The sequence below is a fragment of the Volvox carteri genome, assembly GCF_000143455.1.
Source record: "Volvox carteri f. nagariensis unplaced genomic scaffold VOLCAscaffold_62, whole genome shotgun sequence".
NCBI classification, from domain to species: Eukaryota; Viridiplantae; Chlorophyta; class Chlorophyceae; order Chlamydomonadales; family Volvocaceae; genus Volvox; species Volvox carteri.
Genome location: NW_003307605.1, coordinates 143,297 through 164,054, shown reverse-complemented (window position 1 = coordinate 164,054; position 20,758 = coordinate 143,297). Strand labels below are relative to the sequence as shown.

General features: G+C 55.5%; 3 protein-coding genes across 3 annotated transcripts in view; 2 read left to right on the top strand and 1 right to left on the bottom strand.

Annotated features, from left to right (window-relative positions):
• Nucleotides 1-9,330, bottom strand: part of VOLCADRAFT_97557 (uncharacterized protein) — a gene marked incomplete at both ends in the record, with an annotated part of 22,422 nt that extends 13,092 nt beyond the window's left edge. Inside the window, 19 exons of the mRNA XM_002956504.1 lie at nucleotides 177-254; nucleotides 557-672; nucleotides 869-1,114; nucleotides 2,098-2,272; nucleotides 2,507-2,703; nucleotides 3,271-3,354; nucleotides 3,495-3,696; nucleotides 3,923-4,097; nucleotides 4,268-4,427; nucleotides 4,766-4,930; nucleotides 5,095-5,162; nucleotides 5,484-5,604; nucleotides 5,860-6,015; nucleotides 6,465-6,550; nucleotides 6,734-6,899; nucleotides 6,972-7,031; nucleotides 7,289-7,436; nucleotides 8,666-8,917; nucleotides 9,029-9,330. Of these exons, the coding sequence (XP_002956550.1) occupies nucleotides 177-254; nucleotides 557-672; nucleotides 869-1,114; nucleotides 2,098-2,272; nucleotides 2,507-2,703; nucleotides 3,271-3,354; nucleotides 3,495-3,696; nucleotides 3,923-4,097; nucleotides 4,268-4,427; nucleotides 4,766-4,930; nucleotides 5,095-5,162; nucleotides 5,484-5,604; nucleotides 5,860-6,015; nucleotides 6,465-6,550; nucleotides 6,734-6,899; nucleotides 6,972-7,031; nucleotides 7,289-7,436; nucleotides 8,666-8,917; nucleotides 9,029-9,330 (2,957 nt within the window). The remainder of the gene's footprint in view (nucleotides 1-176; nucleotides 255-556; nucleotides 673-868; nucleotides 1,115-2,097; nucleotides 2,273-2,506; nucleotides 2,704-3,270; nucleotides 3,355-3,494; nucleotides 3,697-3,922; nucleotides 4,098-4,267; nucleotides 4,428-4,765; nucleotides 4,931-5,094; nucleotides 5,163-5,483; nucleotides 5,605-5,859; nucleotides 6,016-6,464; nucleotides 6,551-6,733; nucleotides 6,900-6,971; nucleotides 7,032-7,288; nucleotides 7,437-8,665; nucleotides 8,918-9,028) is intronic.
• Nucleotides 9,331-9,856: 526 nt separating this feature from the next.
• Nucleotides 9,857-17,198, top strand: VOLCADRAFT_97556 (uncharacterized protein; the record flags this gene model as incomplete). The annotated part of the gene is made up of 6 exons (XM_002956539.1): nucleotides 9,857-9,927; nucleotides 12,060-12,613; nucleotides 12,704-12,920; nucleotides 13,053-13,630; nucleotides 15,373-16,185; nucleotides 17,098-17,198. The coding sequence occupies 6 exons, from the start codon at nucleotides 9,857-9,859 to the stop codon at nucleotides 17,196-17,198; spliced, it is 2,334 nt and encodes a 777-aa protein (XP_002956585.1).
• Nucleotides 17,199-17,381: 183 nt separating this feature from the next.
• On the top strand, nucleotides 17,382-20,543 carry VOLCADRAFT_107292 (uncharacterized protein; the record flags this gene model as incomplete). The annotated part of the gene is made up of 6 exons (XM_002956538.1): nucleotides 17,382-17,880; nucleotides 18,092-18,235; nucleotides 18,373-18,569; nucleotides 19,084-19,236; nucleotides 19,513-20,121; nucleotides 20,230-20,543. The coding sequence occupies exons 1-6, from the start codon at nucleotides 17,573-17,575 to the stop codon at nucleotides 20,541-20,543; spliced, it is 1,725 nt and encodes a 574-aa protein (XP_002956584.1). The 5' UTR covers nucleotides 17,382-17,572.
• Between the last annotated feature and the right edge of the window lie 215 nt (nucleotides 20,544-20,758).

Here is a 20,758-nt window from a genome sequence, read left to right as displayed (position 1 = left end):
TCATTCTGCAGCCACCTCCCATGCATGTGGCTCTTCTATCTTCCACATCTGTTTCCCTAAACCTCTTCCTTCGCACCTCCCCCAGCCCCATATTGCGGCTAGGAGGTATACAGTCTTCCAGACATTATTCATGACCACCACCCCAGGGCCCCGAAGCCTCCCCCAACCACCCTCACCACAAGCTGTTCGTTGACCTCATCCAGGGTGTGCTCATCCCTGGCGTGACTTGACAACAACTTGACAGTGGCGGCGACCTGTATTCGGGGTTGGAGGGGGGAGAAGAAACGGGGTAAAGGCACGATGTCTAGCCATATGCACAGTTCGAAACGGGAAGGTGGAAATGACACAAAAGCGACTTGAGGTCCTGTGAGATTGGGATTGGGTGGATGCTGCAAGCCTAGCAGGCCGTCAGTGAGCAAATCGCCCCAAGGAGTCCAAACCCAACGCTGTGACTCCAAACTGGGGAAATATAATGAAGCTCCTGAACATACATTCCCACACACATACGAGCAAGAAAACTAATCAGCACAATCATCGCGGTTTTGGCATACATCACCCGTTGCCGTACAGTGCACCATCCCATTGCCGTACCGTGACGGCGGTGAGCGGGTCAGCAAGGTACGTCATAAGAATACCCTCCTGGGTCGGACCGACGCGGGCGCGTGTCAGCTCCTGGGGCGTGGGAAAAGGGGGGAGAGCTCGTTGGAAGCGGGGTATAATGCTGCATGTCATTAGGTTTAATAAATCTATGAGCCCTCCTCCCCAGCCCTGGTCACCGTAGTTTCATAATGGTCATGCTCGCAGCTCAACGAGCCCCCAATGCCAAAAGTCCTCTGAAACCCAACTCCACTCACTCACTCCCCCTTACCTCCCAGCTCTCATCCCCCGGCGCCGGCATGGGCCGCCGTACCAACGAAGAAGCGTTGAGGACGAAGCTCGTGTAGTCGTACTGCCCAAAGTTGACCGCAGCGTGATGGCCTGACGCCAGCCAGGCAATGGTGACGAGCACCCGTACAAGCTGCTGTACGGAAGGGATAGGACCCTCAAAACCCCAGAGCTGGGTTTCGCCCCCGGGGCGGAGTCCAAAGCGGATGAGATCGGGGTGGCCTTCGGTCTGGCATGTGGGTGTAAAGGAATGGGAGGGCGAGTTGCGTTACAAGAGCAGTCGGGAAGCTAATCTGTCAAAAATCGCGCACGTTAGTCACCGACCCAAATTGGGGATAGAGACTACTCCAGTCGCGTGAAGGGTAAATGGCAGTAACACGCTCGGAGATGAAGTGAGTTTCGTGAATTCCGGGTGCATGCCAGTACGGCGGCCAGATTTGGACATCACCTCCGAGAGTCTGAGAGAAGGCACCAAAACTATCAGCTTACTGAAGGCATTTCGGAGCCGAGGACACATTCGATCACCAAAGCGCCGGCTAGTGAAGATGAAGAGTAAAACGATAGAGTAAACATCGCCGTGATTCTTTGGTGCTACCACTCAAAGTTCCTAAACTTTGCGTAGTTTTGCTCATAAACGTTTATCTCATCCCATTGGGGTAGCGCAAATCAAGTCGTGAAGCGCGAGGCCTTCGGCACGGCAAGCCGGTGCAATGGTCATGGAGAAGAAGTGGTCGCGCAAGTTGCATGTCCTATTCGCATGACGCCATCGGACGCATGCTCCTTTGATATGAAACACGGCATCGTATGGACCGAAATATAGCGCGAGAAACGTTGACGTGACCTTGACCTTGGTCCATGGAAACAGGCAAACTTGTTTGCCCTCATACAAATAGTCAGCTACAGGGAAACTGTCTGGAAATATGAAAGGTTAACGGCTTTCAATATTGCGCTTTAGTGCGGCGAGATATTATGTTTGGTCGTTAAACACGGCCACCCGCACAGCGGGGTGCAATCTACAGGGCGGGGCCCCCGACGCGCTACACGCTGGGGCCTCGCCAAAAAATGGTTTGGAGGGAAAAATATGTTCGGAATCATGGAAGGGTTGGATCATAGAAAGGGGGAAAGGTGAAGGGGGAAAGCCAGACGGAAGGCGAATTCAAGCCATGGCGGGGAGCGCATACAACCCCCTCATTCACACCCTCTATAACCCACCTTGACCTCATGCCACCAAGCCTGCAGTTCCGTATCCCCCTTCACATCCTCATCACTCTTGTAGTACAGCTTCAGGTACGTGTCGAAGTACGACGTCAGTGCGTTCCACAGATCCAAGCCGTCAGTTGCGTACGGATAATCGAGCCAGGGCTTGCCAGTGGGGTCCACCATACCCCTGTGCGGGACAGCGTCAGGGGGGCTAGTGTGGGATGGGGCCCGTGGAAAGATATACTCTGGTATATTGGAGGATACATACCTACTTATCATCTTCCATCACAGTCCTTATCCCTCTTCCATGGGGTGGCTCTTGAAAGCTGATTACCTCAACCGTGGTCGCGTCCTGTGCATTACCCGATGCTCCCTCTGACCCCCTAATCCTAATCCCTGATCCCCCCCACCAACTACACACCGGGTCTTGAGGTCCTCCGGAAGAGCCTCCGTGGCGAAGTTCCAGTACTTGCCGTACACAACGGATGCTAGGCGCATGGCATAAGGCCCCGCAGAAAAGGACTTCTCTATGATTCCGCCCGCGTTGATTAGTCCTGAGCGAGCGTCGCGATTGATGTTCAGGGTGTAGCGGAAGTGCGGCAGCATCAGCTTGTAAACCTGGTTTTTTAATGTGGGCGGCATAACCAAGGGGAGGAGCTTGCAATAGGTTTACCTCTGTGCTGATCTGTCGGTCTTCACAGGTTTAAGGCCTAAGTCATCAATATTTGTCTCTGAAAATCTATGAGCATCAGTAGCTGCACTTGAAATTTTTCATTTTCGACACGCAAATAAATACCATTTTCTTGGTAGGGAAGGTTCTAAAGGTGCATTTGCAAACATCAAACATTCCGATTTAGTATTTAAGTAGACCCGAGAATTATTGCTCGAGGAACTCCAGTTTTTTCTCGGCCGAACTTCACAATCTTGTCCATGAAGCAGCACTACTTGCAGCAAGGTAAAAAATTGTGGACATGGGAGACTTTGACTGCCGAAGGTAGAGTGTTGATGGGTGTGGAAAGGAGAGAGAATGAAAAACAGAAGGGTCAGATAATACCAATAAAACGCAATGTGCACGTGAAGCTTGGTTGATATACCACTGCAATTATTTGAATCATTAACTAGTTGTAATGCTAGAAGTTTTGTGTGCATTCCTCTCGTGCTCGCAACAGCAATTTCCTTCCGTACCGGATGCATGACGCTAACATGTCGCCGAAGGGCGATGAAGAACGGCTCCAGCACGCAGTGGGTGCGATTCCAGTGGCTGATCAGCTGCAGGGAAGGGAGAAGACAAGATTGTTTTATGGGCATGCTGCGTTTTAACTTGCCGACAGCCTGCCCCCAATCCTTAAAAATCCCCATCAACGCACATCTACACGCAGAAACGCGAAACACACCACATGCAAACCCACTTGGTGGAACGACGAGTCCAGCGACTTGAAGATCATCTTAGCGAGTCGCCACACAGCCAGAGTGGCGGTGTCAGCGGAGAGCTGGGAGCGAGAGTAAACCTGGCCGGCAGTGCGGGCCAGACCAGGGTTCTTCGCGTGGGTCTTGGAATGGGCTAGCTCGATGGCCACGGGGATAAGGCCCGCATCATTGCCCTGCTCATCCCTGCAGGATCGGGGAGGGGAGAAAAGATATTAGGGGAGAGGAAGATTGCTTGGGGCGGGAAGGTGGGTGGGGAGGCGGATTGGAGGTGTTGGTTTTATAAGGGTAGGACAGTAATTAGGTGAATTTGTTGGTTCGCTGAATGCTGAAGACTGCCGGATGCCATAGTTTGATGTCCTTTCCTACTAGTAAAAAGCATACAACAGCATTACACCTACTTCCCACTTACTTCCGCAGGTAGAGGATGGCACGGCCCGCGTGCTGGACCACATCCTTGATGCGCTCGTTGGCCGCTGCCTCCCAGAAAGCCGACAGATCCCAATAGTCAATTGAGTACAGCCGGGGCTTGCCGCCCGCCGCCGCCTCCGAAACCAACTGCTCCAGGGTGGCCCCCTGCAGGTCAGCTGGGTACAGTATACATGTGCGTGTTCATAACTTAGGAAGGAAGGGTGAAAGACGGGGACAAGTAGAGGAGGGAAGGAAAAAGTGGGGGCAGGAAGAAAGGGGGGAAAAGAAAAGGGTAAAGGCAGAAGCCAACGGACATTTTTTCCCGCCCTCCATCCTCCCCACCCACTCATACCATTGATGTGCTCCCCCCGAATTGCGCTTCCAAAGCTCTCTGGCAGTTTTGTGAGGGCGGTGATGACACACGGGTTGTAACCTGCCACAGCCTGGCGACCAAACTCCAGGTCGCAGTGCCAGGCGTCCGGGCGACCATCCAGCACGCGGGGAGGCTGTGTGTCGAAGGAAGGAAGGGGGACATGGGCCCGAGTAAGCGAGTGAGTGCGTGCCGAGGTAGAGGCATGCCTGGGGCGCAAAACCAGAGAATGTAAACGGACAAAGCGGTGTATATAATTGTACGTCACGGGCACAGTACGGGTGGGTTATATTTACAGGTTATAAGGCTCGGGGTGTCCATCAATGCCCTTAGACGTGTGGTGGTGTTGAAAACGACAGAACAGAGCATGCAACACTAAATGCTTTAGGGATACAACGCAAATACATACGTAAGAGCCCTATACTTGTGTAGGAAAACCGTGGATGGTTAACTGCGCCTTGTGCTGTGCCTTACGTTAAAATACAGGAGGTTGTTAATGGTCGGTGTATTGCCAGTCACCAAGTTCCATAGCTTTGATCCGAGCCGCTCGTCCGTCTTGCTCGCTCCGGGCTTGGAATCCTTTGCGAAGAAGCTGCGAGCAGCTGGGGTGCCGGTAGCAGATCCGTACACAGGGCCCACCTGGCCGTGCAACAACGGGAGGCGAGGGGGAGGGGGAGGGGGCCGAACACAAGGCCCAGCGGAGAGGGGACCTGTTAACCCCGGGACGCAATTCATATGTACACATTAGGCAGCTTCGGCAGCCCAGTCTCCACACCATCCCACCTTCCCCCCTCACTTCTCACCCTCAGCTCGGCCGTGTAGCTGTCCACCTTGGCCGCCGCCTCCTTGCTCAGCTGGAATTCCCAACCGCCTGTGACATTGCGGTGTGTGTGTATGTATGTCTAAGTTCAAGCGGGGAGGCTAAAGTGGGAATGGGGGTGCAGCAGGTTTGGGCCGCATTCGAAGGGAAGTTACGGCAAAGCCGTCGACACTTTCACTGAGACCCTGTTACCGATCCACTGGGTACATCATGACTTGGCCACGGACGGATTGGGTAATCTCATCGAGTGGACGGTGGGCTTTTGAGTTGCTGTTGTTTTAGTTTGCTCGTCCTTGAAGATAGACACTTTCCTTGCAGATAGAGATTCCGCAACGGCAACGTGCACGGCAGGCTGTACGACATGTGGCTCACCGTCAGCTGACTTGAACGGTGACACCTTTGATGGCTTCCCGTTCATGTCAGCAGCAGCACCGCCGTTTGCGCCCTGGGGATAGAGGTCCGTGGGGAGGAGGCTCTTGAAGGAGCCGCTAGACTGCAGGGAAAGGGGACGGTACAGAGGAAAAACAGGAAGGTTTGGGCGGGTTCGGGGTTGCGTGGAGTAGGTGGCAGTGTGGAGGTAAGGGCAAGGGAAAACGGTGTGTGTAGGGACACGAGCTGCCTGCCTTGCCCACGTGTATAATCAAATGAATACGGTGCCATGCGCATGCAGAAGCTCCTGTACGACATCGCCCATGTGCATCACGAGTACGATGCCGTAAACATTTGTGACACCTCGACAATGCCATACCTTTTTGTACATCGCAATGACATCCTTGAAGTCCTCGAAGTTGTCCAGGGGGCTCTCCACTCCGGGCAGTATCTTGCCCAGGACCTGCCTGGCGGCTCCGATGACCAGCGTGGGCAGTAGGGTGACGGGGGAGCGACTGCTTGCGTTGGCAGCCTCCTGCGAGTGCGTGTGCATGGGGAAGGGTGTGGTGTGGGCATGGCGGGGAACCGACTTGCTTGGCGCATTTGCGTGCGGTATGATATGGTGCGTGCCTTCATGTAAGTGTGTTATATGCATACATGTGTACGGTCGCCTGAGAAAGGGCATTACCCGAGACTAAAACTAAAAGCCCGGCAGCAGGGCGATAAGACCAGCGCCACATTCCACCCGGGTGCAAACGAAGGTAGCGGAAGAGCAGCGTCAGTAAACATTTCGATTAGGTGACGTTCTCGTATAGCTACCGTCCCTATAGGTGGTCGAATATTTTACTGACAAAGGGAGAAGGTCGCCCGGCCCAGCCGATGTGGGATGCCGACATCTTAAAATCAGTACCAATGCACATCCATACATAGATGCATGTACACATGTTATAACAAACGCGTCAACTTCAATTGCTGTCAACTCACTGCAATTGTTGCAATAGCGGCTGCCAGGGACCCCTGGAGGGCTGCTCCATTGAAGTCAGAGGACTTGTCGAAACTGAACTGATCATCTGCGTGCGGGTGGGAGGGAAGGGGAAGATAAGGGGGGCTTGATAAACATATTTTAATGCATGAGCGCAAAAATGAACTTCTCACAGCAGGCCTTCTACGGACAGGGGACACTCTTGAGTGCATGGACGCACATACAAACAAACCCCACATACAGACGGACATTCCTCCACAAGATCGCGTACCCAGCGGCAGCCACAGGTCTTTGCCTTGCTGGGGTGCCTTCTCCCGGCCATCCCGCTCATCACCGCGGTTGGTGGCGAGACGGCGAGGGTATGGCAGGGCCTTGGAATCTCCCAGGTTGGGACGAACAAGAGCGCCAGTCTTGCCGGAGCTGAGATCGCTGTACACCTGCATATATATGTTGCAGTGTGTGAAGTAGTCTTGTTAGCTTTATCCGTGGCTACTATCCAGCCAACCAACCTGGTACCAGTAAATTCGGTCCGTGTCCTTCCGTTTCTCCAGACGAGTCTCAGGGGTACCCTGAGCCGCGGGAATGGACAAGAGCATGGGGGCAGGAGGCGGTGATCAGCGGCCGAGCAGCCAGAAGGGGTCAAGATAGGCAGGGTACTGTCGACACAGGATGTTGGGACAGCCTGGTATAGGACAGAATAAGCACAATCCATCGCTCAACCCTACCCATGCTTTCTCTGCACTGTCCTAAGCTTTTGAGGAAGAGGCACCCAGTTTTAAACTCGCTGACTGACACGACCCCCTCCCGCACACCTCCCCTCACCCACCTGCAGAGCCCGCAGCTCGTCCCGGCGCTCATCTGCCAGGGTCGGGGGGGTGTCCTTGGGCAGGTAGGCAACTCCCGAGAAAAACACACGCCAACCGTGATCTGAGGAAACCCAGCTGTTGGCGGTGATGGTATGGACGGAGGTGGCACTGGGGCAGAGGGTGGAATAACGGCAGGGGGTTGAAGAATGGCAGGTAGTGAAGAGGGTCGGGAAAGGGAGGAAAGAAGGGGACAGGTCAGGGAGGGCTGTGTATTCGTGCAATTGTGTCTGCTTTTTGCTTGCTTACGTTATTTGCAGCCCTTGGCTTCTTCCGTGTTCTGTTCCTGTGCACACGCACCATTTCTAGTCTGCTATGCAATCATTCCGCGAAGACAGCCAATTATAATGTATGTTGTTACAGGGTGGTTAACTTCGCCAGCGGCCCCCTTTCCCGGGGCAGTCCCTGCTCTCCCCTGCTAGAGGGGCACCCTAATCCGTCACCCCATCCGACTTCAGAATGTATTCGTTGAGTTCGGCAACTCACCACCAGCATCCAACCAAATCTAGCGGATCAACGGCGCATCAACTTAGTTCCTGGTCAGCTCGCAAGTTGATATTATCACGTCCTACACCGTCCATAAGATGGGGGGCCACCTCCCATTTCATCACTCCTCAAACACCCGAGGAGCCGGCAGGCGGATTTGAACCCGGGTCGACTGGGTCAACTGGGAGCAGAAGTCAGGCCTTAACCTCTGCCAGCCGCCTGCCTTCTGCCAGCCGCCAGCCGCCTGCCTATAATGTATGCAGGCGCACAGGCCTTGTTCAGTAATCATTCGCTGGCGATGGTGAGATGGAGGCATGTATGATGTGTGAAACAGGGGGGTATATCTTCACCCATGGCAGCTAGCCCGCGAAACCTGCCTTCCCCGGTATTTCGGGGCACCCTCATCCTGTCACCCTAGTCAGCTTCTCAGTGGATCGCTAAGGTTCCGCACCCACCACCAGCATCCAACGGTATCTGCCGGGTCGACAATGGCCCATCTCCATTCGTGGTCGTCATCGCGAGGTAACTTTTTCCCAGGTCACCACCGTCCATTATCAACTAGGGGCGCAATACCTTCCACAATCGGAGGGATTTTTGGTCTTGACAGGTATCGATCCCGGAAACTCTCGGGGGCAATGGTTACATGTACGAATGTATGTATGTTGCTGCCAGCTCAAGCCACTTAACCCGCAAACGCACTTGTTGTGGAAGTGGTAGGATAGCGCAGGTTTGGTAATATGTTGCCTAATGGGGCTCCTAATGGTGTAGATAAATACAGTGTGCGCATACCCGCATGGAGATGGGTAAAAGTGAAAATGGTAATACTCCTAGCAGCAGATGGATTCTGCTCCTACCAGGTGAGGTCTATGGAGGCAATGTAATCCTGCGAAAGCTCGCCGTGTTGGTTATCCTGCTTGCGAACCAGCACTGCTCCTGGGGACTTAATTTCGGCTGGCAGGAAAATCGCGCCCTCGCGTTCCCAGCCGATGGTGCCATCGCTGCGGGTGATCTCCTTCGGTGGGCGCCACGAGTCGACCTCAAAGATAGTACTCCTTAGCTCGCTATGAGTGTCAATAACGACAATGCTTAGTCGTGCGCCGGAGTCCCTGCGTATCGCGAAGGCGCAAACATGTAGCTATAACAGACATCCAAGGAATAAATAAATCACAGGTGCAAAACGTCCTACGAAAATTTAAAAATCAACTTATCGATAGTACCCGAGCAGCGGTGCCGTCGATCGAATGCAGCACTTCCAGGCCACACCAGCAGGCGAAGCACCATCACCATTGGTAGCGCCAGCCTGCTGCTTCTGTGTACTCCCCCCTTCCAGCTGAGTAGATTGAGAATACCCCGAAGAGACAGATACCTGAAACCTCCATCGGCGCGGAATGCCAATGAGGATTGTCGGAGTCAAGATCTTATTACGGAACAACTTGCAGTTATCGGAGGCCGCATTCTGCCTCTTGCGCTTGGAGTTGATGTCGCAGCCATTAAAGCTCCTACTAATTAAAGATGCCATATCTGCTGTTAAAATAGCAAAACAACAAATATTTCATGCCTGCTTTAGCTTTTTATTGTACCTAGCGACTGGCTTTTCAACTCGAGTACCTATTCATCTTCTCAACTGCTTCGATCGGATCGAGGTCGGACGTTGGCAACGAACGGATTAGCGCGGTGGTTGGAGAAATCCAGAAACGGTGTTGTCCCACGAGTTATCCAAATTTGCAGTGCTTAATATATTCACTTAAAACTTTTATATAATTATATTTATTTCTTAGACGTAAGCGCATGGGTGCATGGGCGCCTCCCTTGGCGTTGTCAACTTCCGAGTGCCAGGTTCTGTGAGCACATGTGCCCTCGACAGGCATGCTCTCAACTTAGAGAAATTCGCTACTTGCATAAATACATATTTCTACAACGTAAGTCATAAGTGTTATCGCGGTAATGGCATGCGGAATTTCATGTTATGAACTACAGCAGCGAAGCCTCCTGCCTGGAGTTGGACACGCATCCTTAACCGTAGCCTACGACATGTCGTGATACCAATGCAAGGAAATCGGCCGAATGGGGTGCTGGCAAGAGGATACTTGCTATATGCTGTGATCCCTGGCTGCTGGTGGGTTCCATGTATTCTATGTAGGGATCGAACCCTTCCTTCAACAGATGGTCTCTCAGAGTCTCCGTAGGTTGCATTGCAAGAAGGAAATCTGCATGAGTGGAAGCAGAAGTACTGCAACTCCACCTTGCTGACCGCTTACATGGAGTTTCCTGTTGTAGCCTACAGTTACAGGAGGCCCTACCACATAGACTTGCCCGGTTATCGGGCAATTTAGGTCGTTAACGGGGTATGCGGAGACCGGTTACCAGGTGGATGGTTACCGGGGGTCGTTAATGGGGGTGGTTACGATTGGGTTACCGGCTGGTTTTTCGCATTAATTTACAGCAGCAAGGACAGCCCTCTATGGCCGGTACTCAGCTCAGTGTCTTTTTTTAAAGTAATATATTCCTTAAAAGTAATAAACAGGCCATTTTGGCGTTTGGAAAAAAGGAATGAACTGAGGCCGATCCTCAAAGCCCTCAGCACTCCTCCTCTGGCGATCTAAGTGATGCCCAGCACTGTGCTGCGTAAGCATGATGCTGCGTTTGCGGCGGTCCTGGATGATGTCCATGCCGAGGTAGTAGCGCGCCTCTCCAAGGTCTCGTACTGCGAAGCAACCAGCTATGGCCGCCTTGCAGGTTGTGGCCGACCAATTGCAGGTTGTGTGCCGCCACCAGCATGTCGTCAACGTGCACGAGCACATAAATTGAGCCGTCGGACCCGCGCTTGACGAATAGTGCGGGGTCGGACATAGACGGCTCATAGCCTAGCTTGCCCAACTCCGCCGCCAGTTTCTCGTACCAGCAGCATGGGGCTTGCTTGAGGCCGTAGACGGACTTTAACAGCTGGCACGCCTGCGTCGGGTCGCCGTTGCTGTAACCTGGTGGCTGTCGCATCCACAGCTCCTCTGCCAGGTCGCCGTTTAAGAAAGCCGTTTTGACGTCCATCTGATGGACCGTCATACCCCTGGCCGCTGCCACAGTTAGAAGTGCCCGCAGGGAGGCTGCACGCGTGGTGGGTGCAAACAGCTCTCCGTAGTCTATGCCCGCGCGCTGTTCGAAGCCCTTCACCACCAAACGCGACTTATAGCGTACCTCACTGCCTGGCTCCTGTTTGATCTTGTGAACCCAACGCCCCCGTCTGCCTCAACAATGCAAGCTGCTGCTGCGACGAGGTACCGCTTTGGCGGCCCACAAGACGGCCAGGAGGCCACCGGGAGGCCACGCCGTGGGCAGCTTATCATGGCGTCACCCCTGATGTCAGCCACCTGCACACCTTTGGCTGCCTGGCCTATGTCCGCATCCCAGCCAGCCAGCAGGATAAGCTCGGTCCCCGCGCGAAGGCGGGAACCTACCTTGGACCGGAGCGCAACACGGCCGCCCACTGTGTCCTTGTTGACGGCAAGGTGACTGTTAGCCGTGACGTCACCTTCGATGATGACCACTGCGGCCCGGCATCTCAACGGGCGGGCACCCCCTTCGGCACCAGCCCCGCCCGTCCTGGCGGCAGCGACCCCGTCGGCGGCTCAACACAGCCTGCCACACCGCCAACTCAAGTGGATGCCCTGCCCCCAGTGAACCCAGCGCCCCCCTCCGCCCTAACACTCGCAGTCAACGGCAACCGCTGCACCCACCGCTGGCCCCGGTCAGCCTGGCCAACAACAGCAGCTGCGGCGGCGGAGATTTGGGTAGTCCACCGCTGCTTAACAAAGCGTCGGGTAGCACCGATCGCGCTGAGTTTAACGTGCCCGACGGCAGTGCCAACGGCGGACACAATAGTGCTGCGCAGGAGCTTAACATGCCCGACGGCAGTGCGGACAGCGGAGGCCACAGCGCGGTGCAGGAGCCACGCAAATATGAGGAAGCGGTGGCGAGTCCGCAAGCTGACAAGTGGAAGAGTTCGATGGATGACGAGATCCTGTCGCAGCTCTCCAACAAAACATGGGAGTCGGGCACACCGCCGCCTGGTGCACGCATCCTGGACTGCCGCCACACGGGCCTGACAAACACACCTGAGATGGACACACCTCGCCTCGAGCTGCACCGCCCCACCAACGGACCCCTGGTCGCCGTCGTGCGCATGACTGACACCCCTGAGCGGATTGAACAGGCTCACATGCCCATCTATGTACACCTCCCTCAGCCGCCCAGCATCGATGACACCATCGAGCTCTTCATGCTCGCCCTGCACCAGGCCGTGCCCTTCATGCTTATGGCCCAGTACTTCGACCGCCGTGATGAGCCTGACCCTGGCGACCCACCGCAGATGCTGGTGGAGGGCAAGCCCGGCACCGGAAAGACCCAATTCATACAGGCGCTGCTCTGGTACACATTCCAGCATGGCTGCCCGCACTGGGCGGCCACCTGCGCCTACTCCTGGGCCGCCGCAGCTGCCTTCGACACGCCAGTGCACCGCAGCCTCTCCACCCACGCCATGTTTGCCCTCTCCGCTGGCAACAACCGAGCGGAGAGTGTCAGGAAAGGCAGCGCTGCCAGCCTACAGGTGCACCGCAATGCCGGCACTGGTGCGCTCATGATTGATGAGATCGGCATGAACAGCCTAGACCACCTGGGCGCGTGCAACCAGTCATGCACCCATCACCTGTTGCCGCCATCACATCTCGCCGGCGACCACCCCGCCGCCACCATCTTCAGCGGCCGCCCCAGCGCCAACACAGGCGATGAGTTCCAGCACCCAAAGCCAGGTGGGCCACCCCTCTATCGGTACACCGCTGCTGTGGAACACAACCCCCAGTTCTCACCCTCCATCCCGACTGCGCAACCTCTGCACGGAGAGGATGACAACAATGGCGTCCCTAACGATGCTGCTGCTGGAGCTCAAGGCGGCAAACAGCAAGCCGAAGTAACAGCACGCCACACCCGGGCCGTCCCACAGACCCAGAGCCGCATCCTCGAGGGCTTCCGGGTCTACCGAGCCCTGGCCAAGACGGTCTTCTTGCTGGTGAAGCAGCAGCGCCAGGACAGCAGTCCCTCTGGTCATCACCTGACAGAGTACGCCTTTATGTTCGGCGGCTAGCCAGCCACCGAGCAGCGCATAGCAGAGATGGTTGATGACCTCAACAGCTGCGCCATCATCGACTTGGCAGACCTGGCACACCTTGAGCCGCGCGTCGTGCTGCAGAGGAACGAACCACGCCACATGCTCAACACCCGGCTCATCATGCTGGAGGCACACCGCAAGAACCAGCGCCTTATGGTGTGGAACGCCGACCACGTCCCTGTCCAGAAGCGCGGCGCCGCTGTGGAGCCACCCTTAACACACGTGGAGAAAGCAGTTGTGATGTGGATCAAGGATGACGAGTTTGGCCACACCACCGCCGACACATGGTACTACCATGGCGCCCGTTACATCCTCCTTGACACGACGGCAGCTGATGCCGGGGCGAGTCACAACAACGAAGTGGAAGCCTGCGGCTTGCTTGAAGATGGCTGCGAGCCAGCAGATGACGGCCGTGGGCCATACCACTGGCTCAAGTACCTGCCAGCGGCCGTCATTGTGCGGCCTGTGAGCGGCCACATCCCCGAGACCGTGCTGCAGGGCCTTGGAGACTACGCAAGCAGGGGTGGCGCCTTCATCCTGACACCCCGGGCGTCTTGCATGGCCGAGGTGGAGATGCCCGCCGCCGGATGTGGCACCATCACAAAGCAGATCCGGCGCCTCAACGTGCTGCTGGGCGACCGCCAGGAGGCCACGGGGACAAGTGGCCACGGCGTGGCCTCCCTGAGAGGGAGCCACATTGCGCAGGAGGTTGGCGTAGAGCAAAGCCTCCGGCCAATAGCTGTCCGAGAGGGCGGCATCGTACAGCATAGCCCGCACACGGTCGAGGAGCATGCGATTGAGCTGCTCCGCTGCTCCGTTCTGCTCCGGGGTGTACAGCGCCGAGTGGGTGTGCGCAGTGCCGTGCTGGTGTAGCCATTGCTCCAGTTGCTCGGCGACATACTCACCACCGTTGTCACTATGAAGTGTGTGTACCAGTGCATGGTTCGGGTGGCGAGCCTCCAGCTGCATCACCATGTCCTGCAGCGCTTTGCCCACTTGGTTTTGGCTAACCAGCGTGCGAACGGCAGACAAACCGGAGGCACCGTCCAGCAGCGTTAGCAAGTAACGTGCCCCACCTCGGCCCGTGGTCGGCATGGGCCCGCACAGGTCAGAGTGCACGACCTCCAGTGCATGCTGAGGCCGGTTGCCGCGGCTGACGTGGGCTGTAGCTGTGGTCTTCGCGGTGATGCAGGCTTCGCAGACGCCCTCTGCCGCCTGATGCAGCGCCGCTGGAATGACCCGTGGCCCATCCACCAGCTGCTTGGTGATGAGCTCCTCCAGTGCCCGGTAACCAAGGTGGCCGAACTGGCGGTGCAGCAGCAGTGCAGCGCCTGCACTGCTGCGAGTTCGACGACTGAGCACTCAGTGGCGCCCAGTTGCCCTTGGCCGTTGCTGCTGTTGTTCGGCTGGTCTCCGCCGGCGTCACTGCTGGTTGTGCTGCCATCGCGGGTGCTGGGGGCGTCGGCGGCACTTCCGCCAGCATCACCACCTCCGCCGGCTCTGTCTCCCGCGGCGAGCGCGTTGACGGCGCGTTTGGTCGGCGCCAGCAGGTCCACATCCATGACGTAATGCCCGCACTCGCTCCATGCGGTGATAGACAAGCTGCTGTGCGGGAGGCCTACGCGCGAGAACCGGCGGCCCGTCTTGTCTGTGCGAACGTGACCGAGCAGCCGCGCGTCACGAGAAGGTCGACAGACATGAGTGTGTGTCCCGAGCTGGGGGACATGCAGCACGTTGCGCAGCCAGACAGATTCCCCATCGCGCGTCCTAGGAGCAACTGCCCTGTTCCCATGACGTCGGCTAGCTGATTGTTTTCCCACTTGATTTGCTGAGGCGCACCGACAGGGATGTAATTGTGCATCAAGGAACGGTCACCCGTGAGGTGGTAAGGTGAGCCAGAGTCTAGGACAACACATGAACTGCTACCACTGCCATCGACGACCAGCACCGTGGCACGGTTCTGGCGTGAGCTTCTTCCGCCACCACCACCGCCACTGCTTCCGCCTGCAGTGTCGCTGCCGTTGCGGCGGCCGTTGCCGCGTCCAACATGGCCGCGTTCACGTGCCCTGTCGCCCCCGCTGTTACTGATATTGCCGCTGCCGGTGCCTCCGCCGCCACCGTCACGATGGCGGTTGCCGCTGCCACTGCTGCCGGCGCCGGCACTGCATGGCTGCTCGAACGCATTGCTGCGGTAGAGACCAACAGACTCGTCCGCCAGCTTAACGGGGCATTCGCGGACGTAGAGACCAGGCTGTCCACAGTAGCGGCAGATGTCGTTGGCCCCCGCGGCGCCCGAGGCGCCAGCAGCACTGCGGACTCCTGGTGTTCCTGCCGTCGAATACGGAGATGTTTGCACTGGGCGAGGGCGGGTCGAGCACTTTCCTCCCCCCCCCGTCTTGGCAGGTCGTAGCAGTACGGGTGCAGTTTTAGCTTGGGCGCAATCGTGTAGCACTCGGGCGGATAGTGTGGCGCTTCCCCGCTACTCTTTGGATCTTCAGTCGGTTGCGGCGCCCCCCGTCATTAGTAAGTTGTTTGTGGTGCAGCTGCAGCTCGCGGCTCCTAGTCTGGATCATTCTGCGTGTCTTTTGCAGATTGCTCAGGTTGTCATGTCTCGTGTTGGCGCCAAAACCTGGCAGTCGTATGCGTCGCATTTTGCCGCCTTTGTGCGTTTCTGTGTGGAGGAAAGTTTGGAGTTTCTCCCGGCCTCCCATTATGCCGGGCTCTTGTGGGGTCAGTTTCTCGCTGCCAAGGGCTCCATCCAAGTCCGCACAGCGCAGCCTTATTTCAGTGCTATTATCTCCGTGCATGACTTGCTCGGGTACCCTAAGCCCTGTGCCGGAGACAACACCCTGTTGGCCGCGTTCCGTCGAGGTTGGGAGCGCTTGCAGCACTCAACGGTGCCTGCTTCCGTGCTCGTGTTGGCCTTTAGTGCAGGTGATGCTTGGCATCTTTATGAGCAGTTGGCCGTGGTACCCGTTGGCTCCGAGTTAGCCTTGCCGTTGTTGTTCGTCGTGTTGAGTTTCTGTCTCTTGCTTCGCCCAGACTCTCTGCTGTCGGTAACCTGGGCGCGTGTTGCTGTCGTTCAAGGGGAGCAAGTTGTTCAGTACAAACCCCTCAATTGGAAGGGCCGTTTGGTTGCCGTTTGGTTGCCCGTTTCCCTGCAGTGGGCTGTCCGTCAGCGTTTTTTGCGTGATCCGTCGCGGTTGTGGCCAGCGGGTCAGTCTACGCGTGGTGCTGAGCGTTGGTTTGACTTAGTCCTTGCAGAGTGTGGTTTGCCTCATATGCGCGGGTTGCATTCTCTCTATAGCCTGCGTCGTGGTGGCGCTTCCGCTGCTCGGGCGGTGGGAGTACCGTTTGAGATCGTTGAAGCGTTTGGCGGTTGGTCTGCCGGTTCTGTAGCCCTCCGAGAGCAAACACAGAAAGTATGAAGACAGGGAACCGTCGCGGCGACATTTTCATTTACGTGATAGGTAACATATAATGTTAAGTAATTAGGATGTAACACGCCTGCTTGGTTCTTGCCGTCTAACATATGGATGCCGTACACTTTTCCGTTATTACGGTCAAAGTATGAGGTGCAGCATACGTTTACAGTACTTCTCCTTTTGTTATGTTGCAGATTACTTGAAAGGAACTTGCTCCAGTTGGCGACTGGAGGAAGCATTCGTTCCCAACTTTCCCGATCTGCAGAGCCCGACATCAGGAGCTGGCTGAGAGACAAGGAAGAAAAGATTACTAAGCTTAAAAATATGGTATAGGGTTGCCTTAAATTGTCTGACAAACAGGGTGATTCCACTTGGCCGCACACTAGCATTAAGTTTCAAAAATCTCACGCCTGGCTCAGCAAATCATGCAAGCGATAAGGAACTAGTTAAATACATTAATAGAAAGTAAAAATCCTTTAGGAAATCGCGTAAAGGGACTCCGTACGCGAAAAGCCGAACGGCCCAGTGCGTACGCGTACGCCTCGGACACTAAGTCCGCAATAGTGGCACACAAGTTATCAGGGCCTCAGACCCGCTGATAACTTTCAAAGTGGACATTAACTTCCGAGCGAGAAAATACATAGTCCGCCATTTTCCATCCTCAAGGCCCTACGCTGACTTTTGTATTTTCCTTCATCCACAGCCGCATTTTTAAATAGCCCGCTAGCCAGTGGATTTTACAGCAGGACCGGTCGAATTGCCCACACTCCAGCAATTAGCCGACAAAACAATAATGATTTGTGATTTATAAATTACACCCACTCTTACTATAACAATGGTTTGGTGCCTTTAAAGCAACCTATCGTACGCGTATGCATATGGATCCGGGGCGCTTAGTGGAAACACCTGTCCACTAGCCGCACACTAAGTCCACATTAAAAATAATGTTTAAAATTTTAACACTAACTTTAAAGTTAGTGTGCGGCGACCCTGAAAGCCATACACGACTCAGAGTCGTACTGATCAAAGCCAATCCATACCTACTCGGTAATGAACACAAACCCCTTGCATTACTTTGATAGGGTATTATAAAGAGTGGTTACGTGTACGTAGCTTAGCTATCCATTTTGGAATTACTTGAAGCCGCCGACCTTTTCACGTGTGCACACTCCGTGCTCATGGATGTTTTAGAAGACTACGTTTCTCCTCCATCTCTCCCTAGGCCTCTTGATGGCAGCCCGGGCGTTACGGCGGTGGCCCGCGCCAATGGCATCAGTGGTCCAGTCGCCCACAAACTTAGGAACTATCTACGGCAGAAGGCTCTGAAGATGGACGCGTTCATTGCGGAATTAGTGAAGGCGTCCGAGTACTGCGGCGCCAAGCACGTGCAAGAGGCGCTGGTGACCACACTTGGCATCGACGCCTTGGAGTCGATCACACTCCTTCGTGTTCTTGTCCCCAAGGACAACAACGAGCGCCGGAACAGGTAAGGAATAAGGGTATGCAGAACGGGGGGCAACAGACTAAGCTTTTGATAAAGAAAGGTAACGGATACCCTGGGGGGGGGTTCACACATGTAATCTCCGTCTAAGGCTATCTGTCAGTATGCGCTGGCTATCTTGTGATACTCTGCAACTCTGTCACGATGTTATTTCAACACTTGCCATTCATTCCGTTCTCACTGACATGTCATGCAGTAACGCCTCATCTGTAACTGAGCCTTCCACAACCAAGCAAGTGGCCAAGCACTTGTCCTCCACCATACCATTGAAGTACCAGGTGGTCGTTAAGAAGGTTGCGAAGCCCGACGCCATCAAGATAAACAAGTGGTACACGTGCGGGTAGGTACAACATAGATTGATGTAGTAGACATGGGTACTTTTCTGCGCAAGATCACATAACGCTGGCACATTCTCAGGTTCCTTATCCTTGGGGTTACCTGAGACACCCTGTCGTCCGCACTGGCGAAGAAGGACAGGCTTAAGGGCGCGGTGAAGGACACAACCGACGTTGTTGACCTTAAGAAGTTGGGGAAGCGGTGGATGGCGGCGCTCTTCCAGTCACTGACTGGAGACAGCCTCTCAAAGGTTCAGCAGGAAGACAAGGCTACGTACGACGCTGTCTATGACGCCTTGAAGGCGAAGCTGCAAAACGCGATGGCAAACCATCAGTCAGGTAGAAAGGGTGATGTTTCGGAAACCAAACGATATTCAATCAAACTGTGCATTACACCTCACACTGGTCTGGTCTGGGTTGACACTACTGCAATTAGCGGTTTAAGGTCCTGGGTTCGATTCCTGGGGAGACCCCCGATTTAGTCGGGAGCGCGAGATTATGGCTAGCTGCTGAGATGTGGAGTTGAGGTCACAGTTGATGGACCAGATTCGCACGCTGGATTGGTGGCGATTGCCAAACCCTCCGTCTCTTCGGGTGTTCGGGTGAATGGATGAGGAAGGGTCCCCGAAGGCTGGATCCGCCGCCTTGGACTTACAGTTCGTATGGCGAAGTACAGTGTGGTAGTGGTGGATGGTGCTATAAGGTGATAAATGATCTAGAACTGACAATGTGATAAAGCGGCCCAGAAGCTTCCCACTCTGTAACATTACATACATTACACACCTCACACTCCCACAGTGCTGATCTTTACGTTAGTTTGGGTAACCCACGTTTCGGATGCCGATGCATGCAGAGAAGAAGAAGTCGGACTTCTTCAAGGCCATCGGACTGACGACTGCAGACAAGGCTAAGCTCGAGACCGTGGCGACTTTGGACGCCGTCGGTGCGACCAAGCTCTTTAAGGAGTGGGTGACTGCCCATGTCGAGGTCAGCACTCAGCCAGCAGGTAATGCATGCAAAGAAAAAACGTGGACGTTACCGCAACCTCAAGACGACCTCAACCTCACTTGCAATCTGTGCCTCCGTGTTCTCTTTTGCAGGTCAGGAACGCAAGAAGAGCAAGTGAACGCCACTGCTCAGTAAAAGCTAAATACCCACGCGTTGTTACTAAGATCAGACATGATGGTCATGTACATTACCTACTTGAAACTTCCCTGTCATGCAATACATCATGTTGCTTGTATCCCTTCCTAACTTCACAACTAAATGTACAACCCCCCAGGCCAGGCCAACGTTATGGAGACGCAGCAGGAGCCCCTCGGCCAGAAGAGCAGCCGCCAGGATGGGGATGAGGGAGACGATGGGGACTACAGCGGGGACGAGGGCGAGGGCAGGGAAGACGACGGCGAGGGCGGGGAGGACGAGGGCGAGGGCAGGGAAGACGACGGCGAGGGCGGGGAGGACGACGGCGAGGGCGGGGAGGACGACGGCGAGGGCGGGGAGGACGACGGCGAGGGCGGGGAGGACGACGGCGAGGGCGGGGAGGACGACGGCGAGGGCGGGGAGGACGACGGCGAGGGCGAGTGCGCGGAGGATGAGGGCGGGGAGGATGAGGGTGGGGAGGACGGGGACTGGCCGTACGAGAGCGGGGATTACATGGGTGGGGAGGACGAGGACTGGGAGGACAAGGGAGGGGAGGACAAGGGAGGGGAGGACAAGGGAGGGGAGGACGAGGGAGGGGAGGATGAGGGAGGGGATGAGGACGAGGGGACGGGGGGCAAAGTCCTGTTCGAGGAGTACGGCAGAAGCAAAAGCCAGAAGGTCCACAGCAAGTCCGTGCCTCAACCAACTGGGCGCCGCAAGGTCCTGGTGACCGGACAACATGACAAAGGTAAATTGTAGCTTCATCATGACAATAAATTACGACTTACTAACAACATGGCAATAAATTACGACTACACATAAAAATTAATTTCTGAATCACTCTCACTTATTGTAGGGGCATTGGATGCCAGAGGGCGGCCCACACGCCTGAGGCAACCCTCGGCTAAGGCTCGGGAGAGCCAAGAAACGGTGGCCATGGTGGTGCCTGCTCGAACCAAGCGTCCACGCCCTAAGGAAACCCCACTGGTGTTGCCGGAGGACCCATCGGCTTTCGGGGCCACAGTGTCAAACCCCGCAAAGAGGAAGGAATCGTTTGGTGTCGGTAACGGCCGAGCTGTACAGACCCACGGGGCTAAGGTGCAGCAGGAGAAGGGCAAGAAGGCCATGGCAGAGATTCGGAAGGGGGGGCTGAAGAAGCAGCGGAGGTAGCAGACCGCGGGCAGTGATCAGGAACCTGGAGGGCGCCTGTAGTTTCAAGTGATTCTCAATGTTGAGTAAAGAAGGGCCTCTAGTCCTCGTGGTACCGATTGAGAGATGTGAGCAGGTTGTAGTAGGCCATTGGGCAATGCTTTGTGTATGAGGGAGTCTGCCATTCGAAGTGCAAATGAGAGCTGACAGCAGGGGTTGATGGTGTGACCTGTACC